The 23,465-nt window shown below is 40.0% G+C and overlaps 1 protein-coding gene across 1 annotated transcript in view; it reads right to left on the reverse strand.

Moving 5' to 3' along the window:
- jph3b (junctophilin 3b) overlaps nucleotides 1-23,465 on the reverse strand; it is a 52,999-nt gene that overhangs the window by 24,368 nt on the left and 5,166 nt on the right. The window contains exons 2-3 of the mRNA XM_067588862.1: nucleotides 11,781-12,267; nucleotides 9,306-9,671 (exon numbers count right to left, since the gene is read on the reverse strand). Coding sequence (XP_067444963.1) covers nucleotides 9,306-9,671; nucleotides 11,781-12,267 — 853 coding nt within the window. The remainder of the gene's footprint in view (nucleotides 1-9,305; nucleotides 9,672-11,780; nucleotides 12,268-23,465) is intronic.

Raw genomic sequence — 23,465 nt, forward strand, 5'->3', positions numbered from 1 at the left:
AAGCTAGTTAGCGCCGAACAGCCCTTTTATAGCAGGCTGACCAATCAGGACAATAACTTTTTACAAGTATTTACCATAGCCAGCAATAGCAATGAAACTGGGTGCTTGTAACTCCCAGACATTCATGCTGCATGAGCACGCATTAAAATGAGACTATATACATGTGACAAAGTTTCGGTCCATCCATCAGTACTTTCCTGGCTACGCATGAGGTCTAAGTTAGTGGTATATCTGTTAATCATATATATGTGAGAACCATTGACTGTATATAAATAGAACATATAAATCACTACTAATGTGATTTTAAACTGTAGCATGTTTTGTCTTTGTGTGCACATGTCTTTCCACTTCTTTCTTTCTCTTTTTTCTTCCTGTCTGCGTGACTTATCAACAGTGTGGGATGAGTTAGGTGAGCAGCTGTAGCGCAGTGGTCACACTGCCCTCAGCAGAAGACTGTCATCAGGACTAATAGGATTGGATCTTAACTGATTCAGCTCATGTATCCTCTTGCATGCACACTCTACAAACACAGGCATGTTCAGCAGCTGCATTCACAAGGTTTCCAAGTAAGAGTATAAGCATAATAAGGAAGAGCAGGTTTGTGTGTGTGTGTGTGTGTGTGTTTGCGTGTGTGTGTGTGTGTGTGTGTGTGTGTGTGTGTGTGAGCTTCTGGTCCGGCCTCTGCTCTCTCTCAGGCTGCCTGCCAACATTGTTGGCATAATGCGGAAATCTCTCTCTCTCTATGTCTCTCTCTCTCTCTTTATCTTTCATTTTCTTTCTTACTGTCCTTTTCTCTCTCACTCCCACTTCATACTCTCTCCATCTCTGTTTTTCCCTTTTTTCTACCTCACACCTTTTTGTCCCTCTCTTGTGCTTTTTTCTGTCTCCATCTTAAAAAGCTGGCAATCAAAGCTGTGACACTTGTAGAAAACAGGTAATCCACTCATACAAACACAAGGATTCAAACCTCCCTTCCACACATGCACACTACACATATATACTGTACTGTACATAAGGCAGTTATTGACCATAATGTCAGTGTGCAACACATTATTACATTATTGATTACTTCCAAGGTCAACTGCTAATCAGATAGTAAACCTAACCCCTTTTCAGACTACTGGTTCATTCACTAACTCAGTGTCACTAACCCACTGAGGCTACTTTCACTCTGCAGCCATTTATACTTCTATAGCTTCACAAAGCCAGAGTAGCCACTTCACTGTAAGCCAGAGTTTCTTTTCCATTGTTATGTATTCAAAAGTATGTCATATGTAGGTTGCATGCAGCAGGATGTGATTTTGCAGCACATCTCCACAGAGTACAGATCAGGTTTTTTTTAAAGCAACTGATTACAGCTTAGTTAGAACACTTTCAGCTACAAGGTGAATGTTGCATGATATATAAACTGAAACTGTAAAAAATTAGGTCAAATTTTAAGCTTCAGGTCAAGCTAGTGAAAAAACTCAAACCTAAATGCTTCACAAGCAGTTGACGTTTTTCCATTGTAGTTATAATCAAACCTTTTAGGAATGCAAGTCCGACGAGACTCCAGGTTATTTTCTTTTTTTAATGTCTAGTCTATGACGACAAATCTCCAGATAGCTGCAATCTGTATAGCACATCTGACAATGACCACCCACCTTAAACTAATAGTTCAAAATTTTTGGAAATACACTTTCTTGCTGAGAGTTAGGTGAGAAGATTGATATCACTCTTATAACTCCCCATAAAACCAAACTTGTAGTTTTATATTTCTGTTGAAACAAGATATAACCTGTTAATTAGAGAGCTTTGGAGATGCAGAATTTTTTACCATTGGACAGAGCCAGGCCAGTTGTTTCCCCCCCGTTGACAAACCTTAGACTAAACTAAGCTAAGCTAACCATCTCCTGGCTGTAGCATCTCATATTGAATGGACAGCAATGAGAGTGGTATTGATTGAAAACACAAACATGTAATTATTTTTTCTTTTATAGAGATATTTTGTAAACCATCATTTATTCAGGGAAGTTTCACTGAGATCTAAACTCTCTTGCAGGAGGATGTTGATCACACTCACACAGTTACACTCATTCACACTTGAAAGCTGTTCGGTGCAACACTGTTCTGATCTGGTGACCACTGAGCAGCTCTGCTGGAGCAGTTGGAGATGAAGGGCCTTGCACAAGGGCACCACAGGGGTGGTAATGAGGGAGGGCCAAGTGCTGTTCTTTCATTTACCCCACCTGGATTTACAGCATATCCTACTGGAGTATATGGATATGCTGTGGATTTATTCAAAAACCTGGTCCTCTGACCCTTAGAACACAACCTATATGTTAGAAAATATATCAAATCAAGCCTCTTTTCACTGACTGTGGATACTCAAGGTAAAGTACCTGGGAAATACTCCTTCACGCCATTGGAGAGCTGAGATAGACCTTTAACTTGTGACCTTTTGAGTTACTTTTCAGAATTGGCTTATGCAAACTGTCTGCAAACTCTGGAATGGGATTCCCGTGAAGTTGGCAGCCAAATTGGCTTGCTCAATTTGTATCCCCTGATTGATCTCCGTGGTGTAAGATTATGCAGTATGTGTACCTTGATAGTTGTTACATTTTCTTATCCAAACCTTGCAATGCAATATCAATTCACAAATGAAGTTTAGAAAGAGCAGGTCTGACAGCAACAGAACTACCGTCACCACAGCCCTATAACCTGGTTGCTTGAAACAACAAGGTCTGGGACCAAAATGGGTCACAGGCCTACTTCTGATTGGTCCCCCCATGACAAGGGTATCAATGCGTATCCATGGCTACAGGTCCCAGGACAGCTAATTAATTTCTGCTTTGAGTCCTGGGCTGAAAAACCAAAATATTTGCTTTATATTCCTGTCCAAAAGTTTCTGGCTGCTGCAAAGAAGGCCAGGACACGCCCATTAACATCATAACCCCAGCTGTGCTCATTGTTTTAGTTTAATGAGCAGAGTTATTATCAGAGCAGGCTCTCATTTCCATTCAGCAGAGCAGTGTCATCAAAGTCTTAACAGCTCTAGACGGTCTCGCTTCGCTTGCTGTTTCACTTGTACTATAACCTCCTTAACCCCATGTTCACCTTAACCTTAATCCTGTTCTTAATCTGTCATTGAGCTCCATTTTAAAGTGGAATGGAGCCATCCAAAAGTGTTTAAAGGCAGAACCAACTTCCTCAATGATTCAGACACATTGAGGCAGGGTAGACACTTATATGATACAAAGATAGATGCTTTGGAAGAATTAAAAGAAGTACCTGTTGCATTGAGCAGTGATTTTACAAAATGTCACAGTATTGTAATGCTATATAATGAAAGTGCCATCAAAATGACTGAGAATTTCACTTTATCCCTGAAAACAAAACATGGCCACAATGTTCTCTTCTCTTTTCTTTAAGTCCACTGGACAACACCTTTCTTGAATTGCATGGAGACATGGAGGTGAGTGTTTCACCCAAGAGATGAATTGACCTTTTCAACTCCCCCAGTGAGGGTTGACCAGTTACACTTGCCAGATCAACACTGGTGCTTTCAAAAACCCCTTTTTGAGAGACAGTATGATAAGATAAACTAAAATAACAACTGGACTAAAAGCATTTAAAGCATTCGAACCGAAAACAATACAAGATAACTCCACATTAACATGGACAGGGACTTCCGCTGGGTCTCCCTTATCTCCAGAGAGTGCAATAAATTTGAGAAATGCATTCCTTATTTGACTTAACACTGGTATATCTCCTATTCCAGTCAAGTCTTAATTAATGTGAATTAAGTTGTCTAATCAGTATTTAAACCAGATAATATTGTTTACCTACTATTTTACTTTTTTTACTTTTGAAGTTATCAAACCAAAGGAATCAGAAGTCAGTGTAGCCAGAAATAATTCATTTGACACTAGGGGTGGGGAAAAAATCGATTCTTAGATGCACTGCAATGTGGACGTGGAAGATTCTGCATCAATTCACAAATGTCAAAAATCGATTTTCTAAATGTTAGATTATAATGTGATGTTGACGGAACAAAAAAGGCGGAACTCAACTGCGAGAGCCGTGCAGCACCCGAAAAGTCTACAGCACACACACACTTGAGTTATCTTGTAATACATCTTCAAAAAAGGCAGCGGTTGCAAACATGTTTCGATTTAATGACTAAATAATTACCTTTGTGAGATGAACATGAAGTATATTATGAACTTTCTACACCAGCACTCACAGAATAACGTTAGCGGAGGGGAGCAGTGAACTCCAGCAGTAACAAACGAGACCAGCTGACCAACACACACTGCTGCATTAAACAACTTAAACCAACTCTGAGGTGAAGAAAATAATTCTGAAAAGTCTGTTTCACCTCAAAAAACCCTGCAGCAACAGTGATGACTTTCCCTGCAGTTAACGGTGCAGCAGAGAGGCTGCTCTGCACTGCTGGAGACATAACATTAATACTAACACAGTGGAGCACTCCGCCTCCCGCTCTTTTTGTCATTCTCATATAGGCAGGAGACTGTAAGATGCTTTCAAATTAATTAATTCATTAATTAATGCAGTTAACTTTTTAAAATAAAAAGGCTGCAACCATTTATCTTGTCTGCCAGTTATGTTTCATATTGTATTTCAGTGGAATAAGGACACCGGTGAATGGTTTGGCACACAGTATACTGGAGCAAGAGACTGAAAATTGTGCCCCCTTTTCTATGCATTCAATCAAGAATTGGCTTTGAATCAAAAATCAATTCTGAATCGAATCAGACAGCAAAGAATTGGAATCAAATCTCGATTCCCAAAGATTCCCACCCCTATTTGACACTCAACCAACATCACAAAGACTCAACAAAAGCCTGAACTCAACGCTGGCCCACATCGCTCCAAAACCAAGAGACAGCGATGCATTGGCCGGGACCTTTGCCATGCCTGACAGCCTCAGAGAGCCGGGACTTACGCCCGCTGTCGAGCCCATCTACTCAGTGACATACTGTACCTGGTCTCGCCTGGGAGCTTAACCAGCAGCGAAGACATCTTTCATGGCATAGCCTTGAAGCAAGATCAGCTGAACTTCGCTGGTGACTCAACACTGCAGTGGCCAAGAGACACCCTCATGGCAGCCCTGCAGCCAACAGGCCCGTATCCCACAACTAGGCCACACCAGTGAGCTAAACACGGCACAACCACCCCGGGCCTGCCGAGATGATCTCAGCGCTACAACAATTCTTCATCAGGCAGGCATAACAACAACACAGCTTTGTGATAAGAGTTGATTCAAAAATAAGCAATTTCCTTATAGAAGTTAATTTCCCTAGCGTCCCTCCATTTTTTATGACTTTAACACTGTGTCTACACAGAAAGCGTAGTGTTTGCAGCAGCAGTGAGTGCTCCATCTGTGTCTACACTGGAGGTGTTTAGGTACAGTGTTGAGTGTATCTAACCCGCATTTTTGAAGCACTCAGAGCCCAATACACAGTGACTGTAGTTTTGCATGTATTGTCAAAAAAATTAGACTCGAAGTGTAAATAAACGCTTCAGGTCGCGGCGACACCCACGAAATGCAGCTGAGACGCAAGCCTGCACGGAGCTAGTGCAGATTAAAATGAGGGTGTATCTGTTGCGTGCGTGTGCGAGAAAAAAATGCATCGCAGTCTTGCAGTCTAGACACGGGGTTAGTCACATACTTCACCTCAGTATGGCCCAGTGAGGTAGGTTCATATTATCTTTTATTAATTTGTTCTATGATTGTCTTTATCATGTATTATTCAGATGTTTAGCTATTAAATGAATGTCTTAATTTATTAACAAGAAGTTGTTTGTTTTTGTTCTTTGAGAGCAGAAAACAAGTGGTCAATGTACTGAAAAGTACTTATGGTTAAAAGATTGATTGACTGATTAATTAAACATATTTGTTCCCTTCCATTAAAAAGAGTGGTGCCCCCAATGGATGAAAATTTAATAATAAAAGTAGATATAAAAATTAGGACTGAATTTGCTCTCAACTATGTAAAAAGTTATAATCTTAAGCTTTTCATGAAATCATGAAATTATGTTTGGCATTTTTTTCTGCAGTTGCCATGTAATGTGTTTACACTGAGTAATTACCTCCCTACTTAGTAGTATATATAGTAGGGGTGTGCTCGAATACAAATGCGTTATTCCGCAAAGCACAAATAGTGGGGGTTTTTTTACAAATATTTGTTTCATACAAATATTTTAAAAAATTTTGTTTTCAGGAAGAAAAAAAAACATGTCAAACACCAGCACGCAGGTCGGTTACATCGCGATCTTAGTCTCTCCCCTCTGCTCTGCTGTTACGTCTATCAGCAGGTCTCAACGAGGGGAGTCACATCCACCTGCTACATGACGCACATTTCCTAATTTGGACATCACTCTCGGAGTTGGGGGTGTTCCTCAGAGATAAAGCTGAGCTGCTGATACAAGCAAAGTGCTCCCAAGGGACTCTCCATGACCTGTTGTTCCCCTTCTCCTTTCCACAAAGTTAGGTTGTAAAAAATAGGCAATAAATGAAAAGTGCAAAGCAATAATCGCCTTTGAAGTTCTTCCCTACACATAACACACTGTGCTGTCTCTCTGTTATGGGTGTATAAATAAGTAGAGGTCTGTCTGCAATGAGGCAATGAGTTGAGTTTTAGCTCAGTAGTCAACACAGTCGTATTTGACCTGGGAGACTCCAGTTCGAGACCCGGTGTGGGGACCTCCTTTGTAAAGTAATTTATTCATGAACGCTTATTGTAACACTTTAATTTTCTTAAATTAAAAGTGTAATAAAAACAAAAACAGGATTTTTAAGCCTCTTTCCACTTTTATTTGAATAGAAATACAAATATATTTTTCTGCCTCAACAAATACAGATACAAATACAAATACTGGGCCCTCTGCACATCCCTAATATATAGTACAGTAGTTGTTATTGGTAATGGCAGAGCCCACCATTCCTGGGCATGTTTCAGATTACCTACCTACAGTGGTAGGCAGGTAAACAAGAAAAATATGCAGCACGTAATCCAGCTCAATTTAGTTTTACTGGTAACACCCTCATTGTTTTCTGTGTGCTCTCTTTTCACTGTATCAGAGCAGTATTATGTTACTGTTGCAAATGGAGCATCCTACTGCTGCTGCTTCACAGGAAAAGATTTCAGCTGTCTTGGTTGCACTGTAAACGGACACACCAGTTGCTCTTCTGCTGTATTTCTTGTAGTATCAAATTGCACTTGCTGTTACCAGGGCAACCAACGGTGCCAAATCAACCAGGACTGATATCTTAAAGGGCTGGAATGGTGCAAAACAATTTTGCTTCGCGATGAATTAGGGTGATGGTGGGGGCCTTCCTGTACTGTAAAATGAATCAACTCTATCTCCTTAGTCTTTTATTATTATTCTTATCATTTTAAATTTTGAAATTTGCGGCTATAGAGCTAGTGGTGTTGAGGTGGAACATGTTACTACGTCACACCCAACAGCCAAATCAAATACGTAGGAAACCTTTAGCATGAGCCCACCCCTGCAGTAACTTCTGTAGTCAGAGTTTGCATTGCAGCTGGATGACGAGCAAAGCAGGACGTTGGAAGTGTTGCTGGTTATTCAGCAGCTAAAAAGTCTTTACAGCCTTTCAGAGGATGGAAATTTACACCAGGAATGGCTGAAATTCAGTTTTGGAGACAATCTTCCCTCCATTATTGCCAAGTGGTTGTGTGTGTGTTCTGCACGTTTTACAGCCGACTGTCTGCTCAGTGAGACTCAGTATTAGGCATGTGCAGAGATCCCAGTATTTGTATTTGTATCTGTATTTGTTAAGGCAGCAAAATTATTTGTATCTGTATTTGTATTCGAATAAAAGTGGAAAGAGGCTTAAAAATCCTGTTTTTGATTTTATTACACTTTTAATTTTAGAAAATGATTATGATTACTGAGCTAAAACTTTACTCATCACCTCATTGCAGCCAGACCTATCTATTTGTACACCCATAATAGAGCGACAGCACACCGTGTAAAGTGTAGGGAGGAACTTCAAAGGCGATTATTGCTTTGCACTTTTCATTTATTGTCTATTTTATACAACCTAACTTTGTGGAAAGGAGAAGGGTACCAACAGTTTATGGTGAGTCTTTAAGAGCACTTTGCTTATGTCAGTAGCTCAACTTTATCTCTGGGGAACACCCCCAACAAATAATTTTTAAAATATTTGTATGAAACAAATATTCATATAAAACCCACTATTTGGGCTTTTGCCGAATAATGTATTTGTATTCGGGCACACCCCTACTCAGTATACTGCAAGATTTTCAGTTTTTTGATCTTTAATATTTTTATGAAGTTTGAAAACCAGTGCACTCATGAATGTCATTGCTCTCTGTTACTCTGCTAATATATCTGTGATAAAGTGTTTGAAAAAATTATGAAACTTAGACAGAATCTCACCGTTCTTAAACATCAACATCATGTTGAAATCTCAACTGTGCAGCATCAAGTTCCTTCCCTTCTCATTCAGAATCAGACTCCAGTTTATAGCCTGCTATATACTGTCTAACGTCTCCAGCCGCAGCCATTACTCCAGTAAAAGATGTGGCGTAAGGGAACTTTCATTATTCATTAGGTCGTATTCCAATTGGCTGGAGATAAAGGTTGGGGCCACACCTCTGGCTAATCGGAGTAGGTGGTCATTAATAATGCAGATTTTATGTAAATAGCTTCTGAAATAGCCCGCTGGAGGACAGAGGGGAATCTGGGCTGTGAATAAAATATCACATATATGTTTAAAATAGACTCATTTTTTATAAAAATTAGTCAAAAAAGGCCACCAGATCTTTAAGGATAACAAGTTTAACACAGCTTTCAAAGGAAAACATCTAAATTGCCGTGGCCTTTTAATGGTCAGCATTCAAAACCCTCGATGACTTGCAAAGGATTTGCAATTTTCTTTTACAGACTTGTGCCCTGTCATGAACTTGCCCTTACTGACTTGAGACGTAAGACTTGCCCAAAAATACTAAGCTAGCATTGTGGGTACAAGCTTTTTTAGGTAAACAAAACAAAAACAGAAATTCCCAGCTTGTCTGACATTCTTACCTCAATCGCACAATCGATTGCTATATTGCCTGTCTCAGGAAATGCCATGTTCTTTGAAAAGACCTTCTGAAGGCCTCTGACGATATAGTTTTTGAGATAAACCATGATCTAAAATTGTCAACCCAGCATACACACAGTGTGTGCACCCAGTTTAGACCATTCCTCCAACAAAAGGTACAGACACCACACAAACACTCATCCACAAACCACCATGGAGCCGCTACCTTGACAGAGCGATCTCAGCCTTCTGCCGGGCGATGTCAGCTGCCTTCTGTGCTCCCTCCACAGCTCGGTCCACCTTCTCTCTGATCTTACTGGCCCGGAGTGGGATCAGGTTCTTCCTCTTGCCGCTCACCAGGATGTTCTGCTTGTACTTCCCTTCCTCTTTTGTACCATCAGGAAACGTGGTGCAGCCGTAGCCATGGCGTTTGTTGCTGAGCCACTCCCCCTCGTACTGCAGCCCGTCAGACCGCCGGCTCACACCGAATCCCGTCCGCTTGTCATTCTTCCACTCCCCGCAGTAGGTCTCTGTTGCTGTGGCGTCCACATCATCGTCAGCTACTGCCAACTCTGCATCTGCATCTCCGAGACTGGAAAGGTGAAAGATTACATTGGTTTGGCGGGTTTCTTCAATCAACAATCCAATCAATCAAACAGAGATTTTAAACTTTGAGAAGAACAAAAATTTGTAAGCTGGCAAGTAATCTTTGAGAACTCAACCATAATGTGACAGAAAGATTGCTGGAGCCTTGTGGATACTCCAGGAAGTTACTTCCTCCATTAAAATAGCAAATTTTGTTTTTATACTTTGGATTTTGTACGGATTAAACAAAATATGACCTATAATCTTCGAGCTTTAGAGGTGCTGATAAGCAAATTTTGTTACCTTTAGACAGAGCCAGGCTAGCTATTTCCCACTGTTTCCAGTCTTTGTGCTAAGCTAAGCTAACTAGCTGCTGGCTGTAGCCTCATATTCAACATACAGACACAAGAGTGATATTGAGCTTCTCATCTAACTGTCCACCAGAAAGCAAATAGGTGTATTTCCCAAAATGTAATGCAACAAACAGACAATGCATCCTCACATATCTTTTCCCCCCATCCCCTTACCCCCTCTATTCAGATGATACCAGTTCTTATTATAACACTCCCTCATGGTCAGACAAAGTGCAGTTCCTCTGAAGTTCATAGGGAATAATAAGTATTCTGCTCAACTTGAATTCACATTGTTTTCATCTTTCCTGCTCAGGCCCATTAATTACATCTTTGTCTCTCTTTAGTATGTTTTTACTGCTCCAGCACAGGGTTTATCACTATAATAAGTTCATAATATGAACCACCCAATGATAAAAAGACTAGCATATTAGTAACTAATTAGTTCATTACAATATATTAGATACATATGAATTCTAAATGCTGTATTTCATACATGAGCCTTTACAGAAGCTCTTCTCTACATGTTTACAGTAGCAGGATGGAAATAACACGCTGACTACAAACCTAGAAGTTTCTCTCCTTATCAGTCTTTCCAATAATTAATCAGACCTGATAAGCTGCTGTCAGCCCTTTGCCAACAAACAGGTTAAGAGCTGCTGACTCTTGTCGTGAGCATCCAGTGACTGTATGTACTTGGTGCCTTTAAAAATAAGTCACCTCAATCCAGCATACTTGGAATTTGGAATTTTACAGTGGTAGGGAGTGGATTTACCACATGCAAACCAAAGACGCAGCAATACACAATAACCAAAACTGGCTTTTACTTTTCATTTGTAATTTTAAGTATTCACCAGCATGTCTACTCTCTGACTCTAAGCTAGTGTGTCCAATATGATGGCCAGTAAATGTAAAAAGACAAACGTAGTGGGCCGACAGCAGAGCAGAGAGACAAAGATAACAGGCTTATCACCAGGTAACACATTGTAAAACTCGGAAACTTTTCATCAGGCACGAGGCCAGCTGCCCAGTAAACTGACCTTTTAACGTACAGGTCACTCTGGACTGCATGCCAATCCACTTTAAAGACTCTTAAGTGGAACAGATGCTTGTTGTTACCTTGATGTCCTCCAAATGAAGGACAGTTCCCTTTATTAGTGCGTCATCCCTCCTTGTCCTCTCCTACCTACCTTTTGCCCCACTTTCATTCATTTTATTACCTCAAGTTAGAGATGGTGTCTGACACACTGGATGCCACTCATTGCATTCTCACTCTTGAAAGAAACTTTCAATCATCAGTGAAGGGGAAACATCTTTATACTTGTTGTTCAGTTAACAAATAGTAGGCAAATAATTTGATTGAAATAAATAAGCTACTACCTACAAAGCCCCTTACATTGAATAGATGTTGATATAGGCTAACAGCTTGCAGCAACATTCAATGTCTGTGCACATGTCATTTTATCTTTACCTTTAAGGACTCTCTGCAGCTGTAAAGGTGCAAACATTAATTGTAGGTTTGTGACCGGCTGCGAATTCACATCAGTCAGACTTCACACACTCAACATACCTCCTGCACTAGCAATGAATGTTGGTATTGGACATAAATTGTGAGGTGTCCAATATGGAAGTCATTCCTTGGCTGCAATAAAAAGTCAGAGCTTCTAGATATTCAGTTTGACAACAACCTCACTAACTAATAGACCATACTGCTACCTGACTTGCAGTAGAGCTTGCCCCATCATACCCCTCCATTATGTTATTACCTGATAGTAGAGTTGATATCAGATGCAGCAGAAGACACAGTACTCATCCCAGCCTCGCTCCTGAACGAGCTCTGTTTAGACCTCTGGGAGGCCAGGGAGCTCCTGGACTCGGACTTCCTCAGCTTGAGCCCAGACAGGATGGACCTCCGGAACAGCCCGCCCTTCCTCTTCCCCTTCAGCAGCTCAGCCTCACTGTGTGCCGTCAGTACGAAGCCTCCACGAGACACTGCGGGGCTGCTGCCGCTGCTGCCTGTGCTGCACATGGAGACGCTGGTGGACAGAGTACCCGGAACAGGAGGAGGAACAGGAACCACCGCCCCGGTCCGGTCTAGCAGAGCTGTACCGTTGCTGTGCTCCGAACCGGAGCGGAGAGAGTTTATGGAGGTACGGAGCGGGGAGCGGATGACAGCCGCCATGCCGTAGGGGACACTCTGACGAACGCCGTAGCCATGTCGCATCCCACCAACCCACTGGCCCTGAAATGTTCCTAGAGAAAGAAGAGAACAACTTTAATAGTTATACTTTTTCTGTGTTACGCATGATCATTTAATAAGATTTTACATGTGGTGTCGCATATACAGGATAACTGGATAACAAAACAGTAATACACTAAGGACCTCCTTTGATACAGGTCACTTGGGAATCATGTTTTTGTATTGTTTTGCTCAAACCAAACAGTCACTAGTGACGTATCTGTCCCGCTAACATTTTCAGCTAAAATTGTCAAGGCCCCTTGACCTGCTTTGGTTTGCCTGGTTGTCTGTTCTTCTCTTGCAAGAAACTGGTAGTCAGGGCTGCTCACTTCATCTGAATGATTGACCTATGAGCTGCTCATGACAAGTTGGGGATTTGTCCAAAACAAGTTGTGATTTGCTGATGTAGTGCCCTTTGTATTGGCTTAGCTTAGACAAGCAGTAATGTTTGCTGGAAGCAGTTAACTTAATGTTTTTTCACATTGATCAAGGAAATATGTCCAGTTAAAAGTTGTTTTATAAGTTGACAACAATCCGTATAACTATGTCAATCTAACCCATGCTTGTCACCACTTTTCTGTCGCTATTTTTCGTAGGAAAAATAGCAATGTAGGAATATGGCATCCCCATTCTTAATCCTGCTTACTAAACTCTGATTGGTCAACTGTTTCTCTAACCAGAGGAGACATCTGTCAATGGGCATATCACTAGACTTGAATCGGACCCGAATAACTGAGCAAATCGAAGATATGGATTTCGACTTGGAGGTCTGGAACCAGGATAGTCTTGTGAAAGGCCTTGCATCCAAATGTAGTTTCAACATCTTTATTCTTGTATTTTAGTTTATATTGTGCTCGCTTGCTGAATATTGCTGAATAAATATGTGTAGGGGAGGAGGGACGAGGGGTCAATAGGGGACCAACAGCAAATTTATCCCCCCCACCCCCCAGTCTCCCCTTCAGGCTAATCCGGCCATGGATGGATTAGGAGTGACCAATGTAGTGTTGGAAAAAAAAAAAAAGTTCATTTTACCATTTTGCCACACTATTGTCCTCAACATAGAATGTCCTGACTAGAACAGTGAAGGAGTGAATACAGAGCTTTGGAAACCACAGGGTGTTGTGCAGCAAAACTTCTTTCCTCTTAAATTCTACATCACAATTGTTTCAACTATATTATATATTTCTTATCCATGTTTGGTGAAAGTCATCCTTACCGACAATTTGACCTGAAAAAGACTTTGTCTCTCTGTGATGTGTGTACAGTTGTATTTTTGATAAAACTGTGTATAAGTAATAAGTTGAGGAGTAGTACGTGGGAGTGGCCTCTTCTTGTCAGTCCATCCATTCTCATTCATTCACACCAAGTCTCACTGCACTACCCGCACTCACTGCTGCATAATAGTCCTTATATCTCCATGTTGCTGAAAAGTAGGGCATCTGAGTGTCTGTGTGTGTTTCCGTCATTCCTCTCCCTCACACACACACACTCAAACGGAAGTGTGTGTTCCAATAGGAGTGATCCATCCCGCCTGCCCGTACCTCTGATGTAACAGCACTCTGATTCATTCTGTAGCAAACGCACTCGCTCTAACCAAACTACATGACCATATAAGGACTGCAACCACGTTCTCCATCTCTATCACAAACACACACACAAACATTTCCCTTGTGGGCTCAAGTGTCAGTGAAGTGGGAAGTGCTGAATGAATCTTATGAGCCAATCGTATTCTTGCTTACGATCTAAGACACACTCACGCAGGCACAACAAGCACATAGAAGTGTTGTTGAATCTGGTCCTGCCCTTGTCATTAGGACTACCTCTTATCTCTCATACACACATACACACACACACACATACACATACACACACACAGAAACAGAAACAGGGTCTATGTCAAAGACAGCTGGCCAGCACATCTGGTCAGGTCTTTGTAATCATGTCAGTACACAGCTGTACGAACATATGACAGACAGATCAAAGAACACACATACACACACACACACACACAAACACCCGTGCAACAGTGTGACAAGATTACCATTTCATTAAATTGCCGCCACAATGCATGGGCAGGAGAGTGAGACAGAAGGCAACAGAAGAGGGGAGACAGACAGAGCATCACCTGTGTTTCTGTGTGACATACTAATTCTAAACAGTTTTTATGAAATACACTCAAAATAGTCAGTAAGCATACCAAAAGAAAAATGTGATTTTTGAATGTGTGTGAGTGTGAGAAGGTAACAAATGCGGCTACTGTACCAGGACCTCTAAAGCTCAATAATTGACATGTTTAATCTTGTTTGTTTAATCGTTCACATACCAAAGTTTTACAGGGGCTTATGTGCCAGACTTTTATCTGTAGTCTTGTCTTCACTGTGAGGTTGCCTGGCCAAGAAATAGTCCAACACATAACCACCCGTAAATCGTGAAGATATAATGAGTTAATAAATTAGCTTTAGAGCTCCTGTTAGGCAGATTTTGTTGCCTTTGGACAGAGCCAGGCCAATCTTTATGCTAAGCTAAGCTAACCAGCTGCTGGCTGTAGCTTCATATTTAATGTACAGACATGAGAGTGGTGTCAGTCTCGTCATCTAACTCTTGGCAAGAAAGTGAACATATATATTTCCCAAAATATTGAACCTTTGTATTGCAGTTTGATTCACATTTGAAGGTGCAATGATTATATAATGTTTTTAGTTTTAAATTTTAATGTATTTTTTTATAATATACTAGTTACCATAAACTGTTATTTTAGTATGATTTCTGCAAAAAACGCATACTTTAGTATGTAGTATATACTGTATACATTTCGTATATAGTATGGAATTATTTGGGACACTCTCCACTTTTTCTTTATTTTTATTTTACAGCTTATAATTTTATAATAATGGAAAAGAAACCAGCCGTCTGTGACTTCAGATGAGAAATATCCAGATTTGGGGATGTTGCAAAGAGGTTTACTTGTCACACATCCCAGTAAATATTTTGTGTAGGAATCGAGGAGGAATGAGAAATGTTATATAGATTTAGTATACTCCCACAGATTTACTAACTATTTTACACATATTTGTCGCTCATTTGTAAAGCATTGGATGAAACTACTCTCAGTTTTTAGATAGTCTATCTATAGAGTCAGTCTATAGCTACCTAAGTGTCTCTAATATTTTGTCTACAACATTTAGACCACTTCACATAAGTAAATAAACCTCTCGGTATAACACAATATAGGTAAACACCATCACAACCTACAACTTCCAAATATGACCATAAAGTTGAAACAATACCTCCTTAAAACAGTCTCAACAAAACTGAGCAGTCTAACTTTCATGAAAGAAGGATTTATTCTGGGCTGTTGTATTAGACCGCTTTAGTTTACGCCAGGTGTACCTAAGAAAATGGCAACTGAATATGTAACTGAATAAATATCTGTCAAGCAATGTGTGGGTTTTTGCTTTTTCATGATTTCTTGGAAGCATATACCACCCTCAATCAGTGATGCCAGAGTAAATAAAATATTCAGTGGGCCACTAGGCTGCTTTTCCAATGTCTGCCTGTCGCTCTCCATGGTGCTGAAAAATACAATCTGAGGAGCAGACGGTTGGTGGTTCTTCCTTCAAAATTGAATCCATTACCCCAACAAACTGTTTTTATGAGAAATCAGCGCATTACATGGAAACTCTAGAAAACATGAACATCAGCCAAAAAGCAGTAAATTGTTGTATTACGACTGCATCTTTATAACAAAAAAGGCTGACTAGAGAGACATGCAACAGCAGAGTAGGTTAACCTCCTCTCCTTCATTTTCACTATGAACTTGTCACAGTTGTATTGAAAAAAAACAAAACTTCAGGGTATATAAAGGCCTCAACCCCAGGCCTACAGTCGCGAGGAGAATCCGCTTCACAACTCGCATGCCAAAACAATTTCACTGATTCTGCCTGGAGGCCAACAGGAAGCACTCTCAAATCATATGGGCCTATAACCCAGGCCAAGGCTACTGCGGGCACGAGGCAGCCGCACGGAAAGAATTAACATGGAGAGATCAAAGCTGCGGAAACATCACAGAGGCACAGCGATTTGATCACGCGCCAACCCCCAGGCTGAATTCATAATTGTCTCTTTAACAAATGCGCGCGTCTGTTCTCTGTTTCTAGGTTAAAAACCATCTGTCTCTTAAGGTCCGTATTTCATTCTGAGGATACATAACTAGAAGTCACATGTCAAAATCTAAAAATTTTGAACTGTACTGTTTTTTGTTTTTTTTTTGCAGAATATCTTTTTTTAAAAATTGGACTATTGTGGTGACAATGCTTGAAAATATGGTAGTGCATATTAGTCTGGGCTACTACTTCACACCTCAAAATATTGATTTGTGAAGCACAGCAGTGAGAAAGAGAGAGGATGGTGCAAGATGGGCTGTGAAGGAGTTGAAGTTGGTTATTTTATGAATTTTTAATGTGTTGTTTCACCACGTCAGCACTTGCATGTCAGAGGAGTGTTTGTAATTGTGTATGTGCAAGAGATGGGGAGGGAGAGAAACATTACACAACACAAAGCCAAGTTTCTCAGACATTTTTTTCTTCATGTCTAAAATCGTTTGTGCCAATGGAGGTTTCAGTGGAAATTTGTAATTGTAATAGTAATTAATTCACAATAATAATGATAATAATAAGGGACTGTATAAAAATGATGGTGGGTGGTGAAGGAGATTGAAACTTTCTTTCTCTTTTTTAATATATTATATTTGCACCCTCATCTATTGCAAAAGAATTCCCAGTACACTTACTCCAATATCTCAAAACAATTTAATAGTATTGGTACAAGTCAATTCACCATTAATAACTAGAAGAGGCATAACATTAAGAATTTCAGATGGTGTACCCTAGAAGTCCTCCTCCTCTCAAAAATGTGTTTTTCTTTTCTTACTTTAGTCGGATATTTGAGCTTCACTGTGCAGAATGATTTTTGCGCAAAGCTAGAAAGTTGAAAATGTAGAACCTGAGGCCTCCAGTACACAAACAATGAAAATGGACTTTACAGTGAAGTAGGACACATCTTGTGTTCAGCAGTTAAACTTTTAAAATGAAAAATATTTGCATATTAATAGATTCTGGATTTTTTATGAGGGAGAAGGAGGAGATGTAATTTCTAACTAGGTAATTGAATTTTTTGTGGAAAAACCATGTCTGACACAAATTATTAAAAGTACAAAAAACAAAATCCAAGAAGTCTTGCTTGACATTTGTCCTCGAGTAGTTCAGACAACCATGGAAAAAAACTAAGGCACTTCATCTTCAGGTGAAATAATATAGTGAATGTCAAGCAAGACTTCCTGGATTTTGTTTTTTGTACTTTTACCAGCCCCACTAAAGAGCACCTGTCATATGGGCCATCAGAGCCATGCACCACTTCCTCCTCCTGTTATACAAATTATTATTATTCAATGCAGAGTATTTTTAAATGCCTTAAAACATGTCTGGAGGGGCTCTTTCACATTTATACTTAATAGGTTAATTAATTAACAGAAAAAATTAAAAGATCCTCTGCTGATCTCCCATACCGGTCAGACCACCCTCCCTTCAGCAAAAAGACTTCATTAATACAATAAAAGGATATATAACCCTACACCTTTTCTGGCCCCCCTCCCTTGCTATTAATTTTCCTACAGTCCCTAATAATGAAGAGTTTAGGGGAAGTTGCAGCATTATGCCACCGCAAGTGCTTCCTGGGCAAACTCCCTCATTAGTACGTCCAGTTAGTACTGTATTAGTGGTGCAGGGCAGACTTCCAAGATAGATATTTGGAGTTTTCATGTTTCAGACAGCCCCACTAATCCTCACTACAAACATCAAACCACTCCCATTACACCATTACATAAGCTAAAGCCTGCAGTGGGGTTGTTATGGTAGTGGAGGAGGTGCGTATTAACACTGGACCTGGGAAAAAAAACAAAAAAACAACAACAACACCAAAGCAGAATACAAGTGACACTTCTGAATACACACTTCACTGTACAACTGGAGTGTGTCTGAAGGAAATCAAAAAAGTGATGTACAAATGCTGAGGAGGTGGATTTTCATTCTCTCACTTATTTCTAAACTGATGTGTGGGCATAATGGGCATTGCTTTTAGGAGAAAGAAGAAAGTTTAATGCACTACAAATGTGTAAGTGTTTGTCTGTGAATGCCAGTGGATTTATATTGTATCACTTGTTAGGAAATGATGCCACTGTAGTACAACTAAAACTGCTTAACTTGTCCAGTTAAAATGACAGGAGAGGAGAGAGAAGCAAATTTGCCAGGATAGCCCAGAGGATCAGGTAACCCAGACACATCAGCTGAGGAGAAAAGCAACAGTTTCACAGGCAAAAGTAAAGACAGGTAGACAAGACATCTGACGGGCAACAAGCCAAACAGACAGGCAGGATAAACAGCTAGACAGACACGTAGCATATACGCTGAACCGGCATGCAGACAGACAAGCTAAACTATGTTTAAATCACTGAGCACTGAAAGCAAGGGAAGTCAGTTCAAAGCTAAACCTCAGCCTGCATAAATCACTGTGTGGGACCGTTATCCGTTTAAGAGATTTTGCTTGGGCCCTTTTTCTGTCTAAGTCTTTCAGATTTCCATTTGAGGATTATTTATCTGCTAAAAAATTTCATGAAAAAGAGCCATGGTAACATGGTGGCATGTACCAGAACATTTGAAAATGTCCGCTCTTGCTTGTCATTTTGTAACTAATGGTTCCCTGTTTTGATGACTTCATAGTATGTTATAGTTCACAGTTCTCAATGTAGAAATTGTTCATTTTAATTTACACCTCTTTAACTCAAATCATTTACACGTATATTCGGGAGGAAGGCACCTGGGACATCATGTGGAAGGCAAGAATATCTACAGGACCATTAATAACAAATGAGCAACTGACATCACTGAATATTTACCCAAAAAACATACTGTATTTACTTAGAACAAGAGCACCAAATATGAGGATGGATTTAAATGTACCCTGTGGAGTTTTCACGTAAACAAACACGTCTATACTTACATTCAGTGTTTGTCACCAAAACGTATTGTGTGAATCCTTAAGGCCCAACAAACATGTTGAATGCATTTCCTTCCTCACAAGACATTTGCGGAGCTGATTTTACAAATATTCTGAGTCCTGCATTGTTTACATCTGTGTTTGCTAGTTAGCAGTCTTCTTCTGCCTTTTGTTGGCAAGTTGTTACATTTCTTGGCATGTTCTGAGCAGCAAGTGTAGATGAGCAAACTAGAGTGAAACTGCTGGAAGCAAAGTGTAATGCATCACTGTAGGATTGTGGTCATGCATATGTGTCCTTGTGCAAGTGCGGGAGATACAAACAAATGAGGAACCCTAGCTGCTAGTTATCAAAAACTCTACAGGGTACCTTTAATGTTCACATGTGGTTTACAACACTGATGTTAATAGGTCAGTTAAGAAGAGCATCAGAAAAGACAGAAAAGATCAGGCAAGTAAAGGAAGATAGTTTTGCTTCACAGGAACTCACAACCCTGTAGTCAACCCTCTACTCCCTTTTAGAAAAAGTCCAACCTTTAAGCCCAAATTGGCTCTTCATCAGAAGATGAAGGTACTCTGTCAAGTAATTTGTTAAGCAAGATGCCCAAAATCTGCTCATTTCAGTTAATCAAATGTTAAGATTCACTGTTTTATTTCCTCTTAAATGATATTAAATTGACTTTCTTTAGATTTTGGACTATTTCTCTGCCAAAACAAGGTATCTGAAGATGTATCTAGGGATCTGGGAAATTGGGAAGGGCATTTTTCACTCTCATCTTAATTGAAAAAATGATCAGCAGATTCATCAATAAAGAAAAAAATGTTAGTTGCAGCCCACGCCAGGACCTAGAAGCAGACACTAGAAGGATGGTATATCTGAAGCCAACTAGAAACAAAGCCAAGAATATGGATGTCTGGATAGCTTCTCTTGGCGACCCAAGAGGGGTGTCATAGGCATAATACATAAGTACAGTGTAAATCTAGAGCATAGCATTCTTGCCCAGTGTCAAAAGCACAAACAACACCTTTTCCCTTGCCCTCCTCCACAGAGAGGTCAGAGGTCAATGGCACCCTTGAGGCTGATAGGCACCTAGAGCCATGTTTGCTGACTGGGAGACTTGAAACCTGACCCATTGGTGTTGTCTGAGACTCTGACCTCATACAATATGACTTGGTCTTGTCTTAAACAAGACTTCTTAACAAGACTTCTTCAAGTCTACAGTGTGTCTGTGCAAAAAAATGTTTTAAGATCAATGTTCAATGTTCAAAGTATATGTGAAACTGATAAACATAGCATTGTTGTCCGCCATGATACCCTGGTGCAACCCTGTCTCCTAGAAATTACGTTCATTATGTTTCAGTAAATTGCATTCCCAATTACATTGCTTTGGCAAACGTAATCACTGCCTGGATTATGTTCACAAGTAACGTTTTTTTAATGAATGAAGCTACCTGACCCGTATTTGCTGTTGCAATTAAGTTGTATATGAAGATCATTTCTAGGAGGCAAGGTTGACTGGTGACTGATACTGTATTGAAGGTTTTGGGAAGCAGCTTAAAAATGGCTCCTCAAGACTTCCAGTATGGACATAGACTTGCATGGTTGAGTGGTCTAGAGAGAAGTCTTAGAGGATTGTAGAAAACACAGAGTCACACTGTAAGTAGTTGAAGTAGTCCTCCCACACTCAAATAGGCTGCAAATATTATTCTCTTGTGTTTTACACCTATCATCCAGCTTCCAAAGCTCATGTCTTACATTAAGTGACTGAAAGGAAGCAGAACTTTAACATCATTTGGCTTCTCACCTCAGCCACCTATTTCAACAGTGTAGATAATAAATGATTGTACGTAGTTGCTGGGTGTTTTTAAACACAAAAAGGGATTATTTTTATGTCAGATTACATAACATGGTCAGAGCTGGAATAATTACTGCACTGATAGCAGCCTTTAGCAAGCTAGCAAGACATGTTAATGTTGGACAATTATTGTTGTAGTGTATCTGCCAACAGCTGGGGGACAGGAAGGAGGTTCCAGGATGCTTCTGTCATAAGCCTTGTGTAATGAAGCATCTGTGATTGGATGTGCCTAATCATAAATGCTGTCACATTTCTTCTTTTCTTTTTAGCATTTCAGTAAAGTCGTTGTGTGTTTGACAGTGTGTGGTGGTATTAGGTAGTTAGACGCAACAACTACTATTGCTGTAATCTTTAGCAGTAGTAATCTCTGCCTCTCGCTGTGACTCACTTCATCTCTCACTGAAACGATTATTGAACTTGTTTATTGCTCTCTTTTCATTTTTCTACTTCACCCTCTCTCTTCCTCTGTGTGTGTGTGTGTGTGTGTGTGTGTATGTGTATGGTTAGTAATCAGTCAGCTTAGCTCTTCATCTCAGTAAACACCATTAGCCCGGAAGGCCAACCCAGCCAATCAGAGCCCGGTAAAGCCGGCCAGGCAGCCAATAGCAGCAAGGAACACTGAGTCCCTCGTGACACGCTGACCTGCTGCATGTCGGTGTGCGTTGCTATGGAAACCCTACTGTACAGAGCAGCTCCGTGGAAATGCAGCGAAGCGAGGGAGGAAAGAGCGAGGTGGGAGGAGAGCAGAGAGGGATGTTGGCAAACGTAGGAGAGGAATGAAAAGCTAAACAGCAGTGATAAGATAGAGTGTTTCCTAGAAATGTGGCATCAGGTGCAGGCGGAGGGGAGAGTGGGACTGGCAGTCAGTTTAGACCTGACTGTGGGAAATGTAGCTGGCTCTAAAGTGCACAGCTTGTTCCAAAAGTACGTAGGCAGAAGAGCATCTCTGAATTTTTTGGCTCCTGGCTCTTATTGCTTTGGACATGACAGAGCCCTGAGGTTGCAATGTAAACTATCAGCTTTAATCTGAGAGTAACATATCAGATGAACATGACCTTTTCATGGCAGAGTTTCATTCTGTAAGCTAAAGATATTTAGACATATTAACATCATATTCAAAAATTCAAAAAGTCATTTTCATTTCACAATCAAATAGTCTTAATATGTGATGTTGATTACACTCTGCACAATTTATGCCCAACTTAATATCTTATTTATCAAGAACAGTGAAGCTGTATTGCTAACTTGGACCTTTCTTTACCTGTTGTTATTTGACCACTTATATGTTGCATTAAAGTAAATTAAACTGAATTAAGATCCATAAAATCCAAAAAGACTGACTGATGAGTTTCATGACAATCTTAGGTTTCAGTTTTTTTGTTCATTAAGAACAAATTCAGCTGATAGTTTATCGGTCATTATTGTATTTCAAAGCCTGGGCAATTTATGCGACAATCTATCAACAAGTATATTCCTAATAAGTTATTCAGCTCATTGCAACTATAAATAATATCGCTCTCTCCCAGATAAATCTCCATGTTCCATTGCCACGTATACTAAACCAACACTGTTGACTGAACAACCACAATATAATTCATGTAACTTAACAAATCAAAATACTGTAGATAAAAAACTGTTACCACTATTTACCATAAAGTGCCATTATTCAATATTTCTTTAACATTGACACTGAATTTAATGATGATGTGTAACGTGAAAGGAGTCACTCATACAGCTGAACCAACAGAAAATTATCGCCCAACTCTTTTTTTAGCTCTTTGTTTTGATTTTATATATTCACCTTCAGTTTTACCTGTCCAATCATTCTGTTTCATCAGAAACAGAAAACCACTATATGCTGGCTGCCCAGCTAGCAAACAGATGGCAGTGGCAGACAGGCAACGTTAGCAACTCGCTGGTGAAGAACTTAAAAAATCTATTTTCATTTCCGTACACAGTATATAGCTACTTTCCTTGAGACCAACACACAACAAAATGTAGAGCGCCATTAGACTTAAATTGTCAGGTACCCAAAAACACGACTCAAAATGAATACTATGTTTTGCCTCTGCTGAATGTGTGAAAGCTAAGCAATTGTTTGCTAACACGTTAGCCGTAATAATTTTATGAGGTGATAAAGTCAGGTCAGTGTTTCTGTTCGCTGGCTTTACTCTGGCCAAAACTGATTCATGTAGCTTTAAAGATACAACAGGTCCAATCTGTCAAATCTCATATGTAAAACGATGTTTGTCAGACAATGCTTCACTATAGTGTTTAGTTTAAATTTGTGAAAAGCATTACATGTGTTT

This window comes from Thunnus thynnus, chromosome 5, assembly GCF_963924715.1.
Source record: "Thunnus thynnus chromosome 5, fThuThy2.1, whole genome shotgun sequence".
NCBI classification, from domain to species: Eukaryota; Metazoa; Chordata; class Actinopteri; order Scombriformes; family Scombridae; genus Thunnus; species Thunnus thynnus.